The sequence below is a fragment of the Triplophysa rosa genome, linkage group LG17 (genome assembly GCF_024868665.1).
Source record: "Triplophysa rosa linkage group LG17, Trosa_1v2, whole genome shotgun sequence".
NCBI lineage: Eukaryota > Metazoa > Chordata > Actinopteri > Cypriniformes > Nemacheilidae > Triplophysa > Triplophysa rosa.
This window is the reverse complement of record NC_079906.1, coordinates 1-9,526: the sequence shown is the minus strand read 5'-3', so window position 1 is coordinate 9,526 and position 9,526 is coordinate 1. Positions and strand designations below refer to the sequence as shown.

At 37.7% G+C, this 9,526-nt stretch overlaps 1 protein-coding gene across 3 annotated transcripts; it reads left to right on the top strand.

Annotated features, from left to right (window-relative positions):
* The first annotated feature begins 9 nt into the window (after nt 1–9).
* LOC130568197 (uncharacterized) lies at nt 10–7,794 on the top strand. 3 transcript variants are annotated; one of them, XM_057356906.1, is made up of 21 exons: nt 10–482; nt 601–740; nt 852–1,430; nt 1,527–1,717; nt 1,825–1,966; nt 2,126–2,767; nt 2,964–3,023; nt 3,524–3,595; nt 3,686–3,801; nt 3,971–4,090; nt 4,202–4,249; nt 4,397–4,474; nt 4,569–4,646; nt 5,511–5,571; nt 5,669–5,719; nt 5,783–5,827; nt 5,935–5,979; nt 6,707–6,905; nt 7,008–7,216; nt 7,390–7,478; nt 7,554–7,794. In XM_057356906.1, exons 3-15 carry the CDS (start codon nt 1,373–1,375, stop codon nt 5,695–5,697), a joined length of 1,695 nt encoding a protein of 564 aa, XP_057212889.1. In that variant the 5' UTR covers nt 10–482; nt 601–740; nt 852–1,372; the 3' UTR covers nt 5,698–5,719; nt 5,783–5,827; nt 5,935–5,979; nt 6,707–6,905; nt 7,008–7,216; nt 7,390–7,478; nt 7,554–7,794. The 3 variants fall into 3 exon arrangements, with proteins under 3 accessions (XP_057212889.1, XP_057212890.1, XP_057212891.1); XM_057356907.1 differs by lacking the exon at nt 3,524–3,595 and having other exon boundaries at nt 7,554–7,793; XM_057356908.1 differs by lacking the exon at nt 4,569–4,646 and having other exon boundaries at nt 7,554–7,793.
* Nucleotides 7,795–9,526: the final 1,732 nt, after the last annotated feature.

The window sequence follows — 9,526 nt, the reverse complement described above, 5'->3', positions numbered from 1 at the left end:
CCAAGAGGTGCATTTCTGTCTATGAGCCACATGCATCATATTATGCTCAACTTGGAAGAATAATGGTCACATACGATGTGAAGCAGAACTCCTGGCATTGCCCTTGTGCCAGGTCAAGAAGATCCTGGCTCCATAAATACTGTACATTGCGAAATGGCACCTTTTCCAGACTGAGCGTCAGCTATTCAGGGCAGTTCAAAGCACAGATCAGGCCAGTCCAATTAATGAACATGTTGATGATGCAGGTCTACTGTACCCCCCAACAAAAGAGCTGGAATCTATGATTCTCTACACCTTGAACAAGAAGACCATCCCTGCTGTTCTTCCTGAGCACCTGCGCCTGCCTTCATTTTCAAGCACATACCCTACCAGCCTCATTCCTGATGAGATGTTCTGCAATAGATGCGCTGGAAATGTACCCTTATCAGACCCTCTGCTCATAACATCAAAAGCCAACATTTTTACAAATAGAATTATCCATGGTAAGTATTTCTGAGATTTATGTCTATAATTCTAAGGATTTATAAAATAGCACTAGTTCTGAATATGTACTAAATGATATTGTATCATGACTCAATTTTATAACATTTTATTTTTCAGATGTTTCTACTTACTCAAAATGTTGCCACCAATGTGGAATCCACTACAGGTATCAGGAGTGGAAAGATGGCCTGCACAATTTTAATGACAGTGTCATCCTTGACCTCCCCTTTTGCCTGCATATTCGAAACATGCTACAGGTCAGGTTATCTAAAACAAATTTACCATTACCTTACGTAAAAATACAGTAGTGCCTTGCAAACTTTTTCTATAAGTGCATAGCAATTATCATTGTTTGTCTTAAATCATAGGTCCACACTGCTGTTGGAAGAGTGGTTGAGTGTCTGGAGCTCACCATAAGGGAACAGTTTCCTCCAGCTAAAACAGTGCTCCACGCCTATCTTCATTTTGAGGCACTCACAAAACACGAGTATGAATACTCTTGTGTGACATGTGGGGATCATCCAGCCGTTGTAATCATGGATCTCCACAGAAAAGGAGCATTCAATATGTCATGTAAGTCAATGTCAAATTTATTTATATAGCACTATTTAACTCAACCAAGGTTGACCAATGTGCTGCACAATAAAACAGATTCAAGATAAGTGTGCTTCCATGGACCAAATTGATATTCTGTGCTTGGGGCAAATAATGCTTTCCAGGTCAATTGACACAGCATGTGCATGTTTTCCAGCAGCAGGCTTTTATCTATTGATTTCCATTATATACATAATCTTAATAATACTTTGGCTTTCTTTATGTTATTGGTGAGTGACATCAAACCACCAGTGACATCAAACCACTGCCGAAGAATTTTAACGGATACGTGGATATGGAAGACTTCTGGGAGACACTGGCCCTGCAAATGATTGGTCGTGGCTTTGTAAAAAGTAAGTCTCTTATTTTATATGCCTCCTCTTGACGTGTTATGCTGTATGCTGTTTACAACATTTTTGTAACATTTTGTTTTCCTGTTGTTATTTAAGGACAGAGCGACAACCCCTTCACTGTTCACCCCAATTACCAATTCTGGGCACCGTGGATTGGAAGACATACACGCAAGTCCAATCAGTGTCTCAACACAGAGTTTGAGAAAATCCACCAACCCAAAGAAGCTGAGATTTGTGATATAACTGTCTCTGAAGATAGGCTTAAAAATGAGCTTCATAAGAAAAAGGTAAAGTACATTTTATTTCTCATTTCTACAACTAGCGCCAGGTTTGTCTTTGTCAGGTAGGATGTAAGATTATTTTTGTTGCCACTGTATTTTGATTTGATTTTTAGGTATCAGTGATAAGGAAGCTGTGCAAGGAATGTGGCATTGATTCCATTGGCTCAAAAACAGACCTCCTAGAGAGACTTTCATCTGAAATGAAAACTAGACAGACTTATGACAAAGTGTTTGAAAAGATTTGGGGTGCCTCAGGTGAGAAACAAACGATTGTGTTTTGTATGTTTGTGACTGCCACTTTTGGGGTGTTAAACTTCTGTAACTGCTGGCTGACATAGATGTAATAATATATTATTATACCTGACATAGATGTAATAATATTATTATTAATAATAATAATAATCTTTGTTTCAGGAGGATGGGCTGTGGTAATGTGCCCTTGTGGCATTGTGAACAGCATAAAATGCTGTTTGCGCGCAGAGAGTCCGAGAGACTTTGCAGATATCCTCCTCTCATGGAAGCACATACCAAATGTCGTCATCTATGATTTCGCACGTGGACTGGCCACACACACCAATCTTCGCTCCTCAGAGGTGCTAACATTCACACCACATGGAGGTCGTCTAGCTGACCCAACAGACAGCAACATAAAGATGGCAAAGGAGGGAAAGTTCAAGATCTCCTTACCATGGCTTAATATAAAAAAACAAGGCCCCGACAGCCATGGCCATCCAATTACAGGCTCAGCAGAGCACTATGTCCTCAATGACAAATTTCATGAAGACAATTCGAAAGATCAACGGGATGCTCTCCGCAAGATTGGTATTGTAGCCCAACTTGCTGGTAAAGTAAACAGCCAGGTTGTGGAGCAGTTTTTTAGCAAATTAAAGAAAAATAACTACTTTCTGAATATGACCCTTCCATCAACCCACATCTTCCTCATGAGAAGTATCATCCACCACCACAACAGTCAGAAGAATTTGAGAAGACTAGAGGCTTTCAAGAGAGTCTTTGGGACAGAAGTTGTGCTGAACATCAGTCACCAGGCTGTTCTTGGTAATGTTTGGATTACTTCCTTACCACTTTAGAATTGGTTATAAACATTACTTGTACAGATATTGTCATGTACCAATACTTTGTGTTCATTCAATTNGTAATGTTTGGATTACTTCCTTACCACTTTAGAATTGGTTATAAACATTACTTGTACAGATATTGTCATGTACCAATACTTTGTGTTCATTCAATTAAGCTACTTTAGATATGTCAGAGACCTCCACTCAGCCTCATGCCACAGATGGCCAAGTGACCAGTAAGTAATCAAACCACTTTGTGGCATTTAGTCTGTTACTATTAAAGGGTTAGCCCCCCCCCCAATTTTTTTTTCATTTTTTACTCACCCACATGAGGTTCTACACGTTTTAAGACCTCCCAGTGTCCTCAGAACACAAATAAAGATATTTTAGATGACTTCTGTGAACTTTTCAGGCCTCCTCATGGACATAATGGTAATACTTTCTGTCAAGGCCCAGAAAAGTACTAAATACATTGTTAAAATGGTCAAGACAAAATTTAGATTTTGGTGTGAACTAACCCTTTTAGCATTGCAAAGTACAGTGTAACATTTCCTCATTTGCATGTGGCCCATTCTTTTCTAATATCAGCCTTGTCAACCCTAGCCCTACTAAATTTTTATATCAAACTCTGACATGCACTTGATTTTGCAGACATCTGGTTTTTCATTATCATATTGTATTTATCATATTTAAATGCATGTGTATTATAAGTGATCTAGTTTTGCATGACTTACAGATGTTTGTGGCTCAGAGGCAACAGTAGATGTGCCAGCTTTGCCAGAGTCTGTTTCCCCTGTAACAGGAATAGGTATAAATAAAGCATTTGCCCTAACTAACCAAACATTTTCCATCGCAGTTCATTATGCGTGACAGAGTTTGTTTCATTTTATTCCCTTAGTAACCTCTGCAGATGGGATCATGCAGGAACAGCCTGAGCATATGAATTTAGATGATGCAGATGAAAATTCAACCCAAGCTTGGAAGAAGCCTCATAATCCTCTACAAGACAAATTGGTAGATGTTCATGTCTTCACTAACAATTTTTAAATACTGTCCATAATAGCCTGTTTTATTTAACATCAACAATTTGTACGGAAACATCTATTTTATCAGGACATGTTGCCTTTCTAAACAAAATACGAAGCATTTCATGTAATGCCTTGCTTTCTTTTGACCTTTGCAGCTCAGATACATACTGGACACAAGGCGGCTGGCTGATGAGGTCATTGTGAAGGAGGGAGCGACATGCCTTACAAGAGAAGATTTTTGGACTTTAGGTTTGAGACGGGACATGAAGTCTGATGTTAGTAAAATTTGCATTTGAATACTTTTAATGAACCAAAAAGTAAAACATTGGGTGCAATGTATGCTTTTGGTTTTATTTGTGTATGTCTATTTTTCATATTTTCTGCAGATTGGAAATGCCTGCATGAAAATCATCTATGAAGATGCTCGAGCACATGTACTATATAAATATTTTTCTAGTGAAATCTTTGTGGCACTTTTATAGTTTCTTTTTCATATACGAGTAATATAAACAATAGTTTGTTTATATTACTTGTATATGAAAGCTCATAGTTGAGCTTTATTTTTACTTTTGCTCTCACAGGGCAAAGACATATACATTGCCGACCTGTATCTTGTTCCAACATGGAAAACTGGTAAAGATCCCCTAGCGTACTTACCTGTGAGTATTGAATGCAAAAATCATACTACTTGACACAGACCATAAGTCTGAAGTAATATAACATTTTCTGTATTGGTGTTATGTGTTTTTTAAGACTGATGCTGACATGAAGGATGCCCTTGTGTTTCCTGCATGGACACAAGCTGCCGGCCCAGACCATTATGTTTTATGTGTAAGATTTTTCAAGTGATGGTGTAGCTCAATAATATTTTATGTGTATCACGTTTTATACAGCTTTATCTACTCTGTGGGTTGGTGGGATTGTTCTTTTATGCTGGATTTACAGAGGGTGTTCTTACTCCAGTTTCATAACACAAAGGTTATGCAAATTTGAAATGGTTTGTATGACACTCTTTTGCCATAACCATTGCTTATGCATCCCTATAGGTGCTGAAGCCACTGTTAAGAGAGATCCTCCTACTAGACTGCCTGTATAGCAATTATGAGTCTGGTTTTGGAGATGACCAGTACAGGGACATATTTAGGTCCACAGCTAAGGAATAATTGCCATGTTCCTATGGCATATAAAGTAGTCATGCAGTTGCATTGTTCCAGTGTTCAATTTGTTTAGTTATGAGAGTATAAAGTTATATGAGATACAGTTGCCATGTTCCTATGGCATATAATATAGTCATGCATTTGCATTGTTACAGTATTTTGAATCAATTATGAGTTAGTGGTTGTCATATTAACTGTCTGCTTTTCATAACAAGGAGCATAATGTGAATATGACAACTTGTTTGATCATTTTAAGTTTGGTCTTGATATATTAAACCAGCAAAGCAAAATCATGCCTCTGTGAATGAGGACGTTCATGTTCTGTGGGAGAGAGTAGGCTCAAATGGATGTGAGCAGAGGAAAAATGCTGGTTTAATTTATGGCCATATACAGTAGTCAACATTTGGATCAAAAAAGTGAATCACAACTTTGATTCACTTTTTTGATCCAAATATTGACTACTGTATTATACTGTTTCCAAATACTAATATACTAATACAAATACTAATACTGTATTATACTCATTTCCAAATTTTAGGAGTATTGCACATCGTCTCGATCCTGGAATGTGGACAGAAGTCGCAGGATTGGATATTGGGGTGACACACATCTACACTACTACTGTTCATATGTTTCAGCTTCGTAAATAAATTCTTATTTCTGTTTTTGTTTCAAATTGTTATATTTGTATCCTAGGCCTTTCCTCAACAGACCAACATCAATGATTGTGGGATTTTTATGCTCATGGTAAGATATATTAATAAAGATTTTTTTACTTTTTTGGGGAAATTAATTTTTACTCTTTTTCAGTATGCCCTCTACACTGTGCTGAACACTCCATTTAATTTCACTCTGGTGAGATTTTCTATTTCCTTGCTAAAAAATCATACTTTATTGCTGGTCATTGAATATTAACAATACAGACACAAATACTAATCCAGTCATATTTCACATTATTACAGAGAGTGGTGGTGTCTACGTCTCATTGAGCGGTTTGAGACAGAGGGGTGCGTGTACTATTTTCTGTACTATTAGTCTGGTATTTCATTTTCAATGGAAATTCCTTGCCAATGGAAATAACTGACCAAACTCAGGCATTACAGCACAGCAAAAATTTTAATAGACCGCCGTCTTCACAAAGGCTCCAATTGTGTAGGATGCCTTACGCAAGACGCTAAAGGTGTTACAAGAGTGTGTGTGTGTGCGTGCGTGCGCGTGTGTGTGTACTGGTATTCATCATGTGTGAGGGCCTAATGTCCTCCCACAAAGACAGCAATACCAGTAGATTTTGACCTTGTGGGGACATTTTGAAGGTCCCCATGAGGGAAAACCGCTTATGAATCATACAAAATTATATTTATTGAAAATGTAAAAATGCAGAAAGGTTTGTGTGATTATTAGGTTTAGGTGTTGGGGTAGAGTTAGGGGATAGAATATATCATAAGCCTGATATAAAATCAATGGATGTCTATGGAATGTCCCCATAAAACAGTAAACCAGTGTGTGTGTCAGACGACACTTCCTCCTTTTCCCTCAAGGCATTCGCTAAGGAATTAACAATATAAAATGATCAAAATAGATCATGCAATGAGAAAAAATATGTAAACTGGAGGAAGTAAATCACCTGGTTAATTGAAGGATTTTGTGAGAATATATAAATGCAGCCTGTATATCAGTATTGTCAAGAGTTTTCCTACTGGAGAAAAATCGTGATTTTTTTCTTTCTTTTGAAAGGCATGGAAAAAGGTTTGCCCACTGGAACGAGGAGGCAAGGTGCCTGACTGAAGGGACATTACAACCTCTTTACCGGGCTTTTCCAGGGCTAACTTATGACCTGCCCCAACATGTTGTTGTTGAGAGGAACCGAAGGTCATGCAACCAAGCATTGGTGGACTTCATAGTAGCAACCAGAGGAACAGATAACCACATTCAGGTACATGGTTCACGAATGCATTTAACATATTTACTGCACATAAATGACTTACAGAGACATATGTGGCAATGTTTAATGACATTCTGAATCTTCTTTGCATAGTCCATCATCAGTGGCCAAAAGAAGTCAAAGTGGCTTGACATGTTTTCCAATCCTTCTGCCAAGACCATGCTTGTGCCTGTATACATCGACAATCAGGACCAAATTGATGACATCTACATTCACCTCACTTCAGTTCAGTTCTAGACAGGACACCCACACACACTCACAGTGACACAATTAAGTTTGTTCTGGATGTCCTTTTTCCAGAGGTGGGTCCTTAGCTGTGCTCTTCGGATTTATTTTGTAGTTGCTTCATATAAAAAAAATGTTAATGTATGGACACTCAGTTTTGTTGTACAAAAAAATATTACAAATAATTTTGATACTAAAATGATACTACTTGTTTGGGTTGTGAGACCCATCTTAACTCTTTCTTTGGTAGTCCATCATCTGTGCTCTTGCTGCTTTGCAAAATCTCACCATGCTGGAGGCTGAGGAGAAATTTCTACAAGGGCCTGTCATTGACATAAGGTATGTAAGGATGCTAAAATTAAAAATTATTTCCAATAACAATTTTGTGTACAACTTTAAACTTTCTTTTATCAGTGAGCGGGAGCAGTTTGACAGGAGGATTAAACATTTTTTAAAGAAGAGTGGCAACCCATAGAGGTTGTTATCGAGAGCCTATGATGATCATCAGTCCTCTTTTTGATAATGGTGTCAATAAATAATGCTGTTCACAAGAAACTTGTCATTTTTTTCTTTCATAAAGCGGTGAATTGTGTTTTTCTTCATTAAATAGTGTGCAGGACACTGTTCTAAATATTTTATTGATGGTTCAAATGATTGCACTTAATGTCTGATGGGGTAAATATGGTTAATATTTGAATGTGACTTTAAATATGCCTATACATTCACAACAAACACTCAAGTCTTTGGAATAGTTGTATATTACTTGGCCACAGTAGATTATATAGTTGTACTGTACATCATGTATTAAGACCGTTAGTAGATATCTACAAATATTTAAACCTGTTCTGCATATCGGTAGTTAAGCCATGGTTTCTGTAGTAAGATTGGTTTTGCCAAAAGTCACCAATACAACAACAAAAATGGTTACTACACTTTTACCATAGTTAATTTTCACTGGTTCAGAAGCAGTTTCAGTTTAGTTTATTTATTTACTTTTAATCTTACAAATACATAATTACATTTTTGTTTAACAGTTTGATTCGGTTACAAGTATTTTATTTTGTCGTTCAACTCCCCCTACTGGTCAAATAAGGAACAACAAGGGCGTAAAACTGCGTGCTCCAAGTCTGCAGACTCCCCATATAGTCTCGCGGTGCAGCGAGTACCACTTGCATATTCTCTCAGATCTCTCTACAGTTCCGCGAGAGTTCCGTTCTCGCGCGGTCTCTCCTTCAACACAAACTTTATTTAAACTCAAGGTACCGAACTCAACTAAATGCACTTGTACTGCGAATTATGACAGGATTTAAACATTAGAAAAACACATTACATCCATAAACCCATTCTCAGTAAGCATTTGTCACTTAAAATATTCAGTACACATGAACATTAACGCATCAATATAAACATAGTCTTCAAAGAAATATGCAAGGGAAAAACCCACAGCAATATATAAAACAGAAACCACAATTGAAAAAGAATGATAAAAATCCCAGATAAATTCTGATAGTAATAATGAGTCTAACCGTTATGAATTTATCCAGGTTGTTACATTTGTCCAGCCAAATTAATTGTAGGTAGGACCACCAATCGGGGGATGGTGGATTGGATTTAACGTTTAGGGACAGATAACAGGTGTGTTCGACTTGACACGGCGCTGCACAGATCGATCGAAATCTGACTTGAAGCAGTGCATGCCGGTTAGAAATGTTGTTCGACTTGAACCGGCGCCGATGCCACGTGACCTTCACGTGTGGCATCAAAGTACCGCGAGAGCGTTTCGAGAACAGCCGCCTTGCTCAGCCGGCGCAGCATCTCAGGAGCGGCTGTACCAGGCTGTGATGACGACATAGCTTTTCATGATTGGCTAGATAAAGATCACGTGCGTTTCGGGTTTATTATAACTCCCTCAGTTCAACTAATACTTATTAATGCATGTTTTTAAAACAGCTAAAACTCTGTTCGTACAAATATAATAAACATGTTATGTTGTGTTGTTAAATAAAATACAAATTAAATGAATACAGGCTCTGTTCATAATTTAATAATATATTCTTATGTTTACCATGATTTTTAGGCACACAGTGTTAAGCAGCACATAACATTTGCAATATGAAGAATTTATGGTTGCTACTTTTTAATTTAAACGTTTGTTTATTGGACAAATCCACTATTGTAATCCACTTCAATCGCACTTTGAAAAGGAAACACGGTGCGAACGTCACTACGGCAAGCAGCAGGTCTCCGATTTGACTGCTCCTTTTTCAACTCCTCCCTCTACTGCAAGCGGCTAATCTCATCGATCGGTCTGCGCAGCGCCGCAGTATTTTCTTGATGAGCAAAATGACCTAATAAAAAAAGTCTTGTTTTTAGTCAAAACAATATGA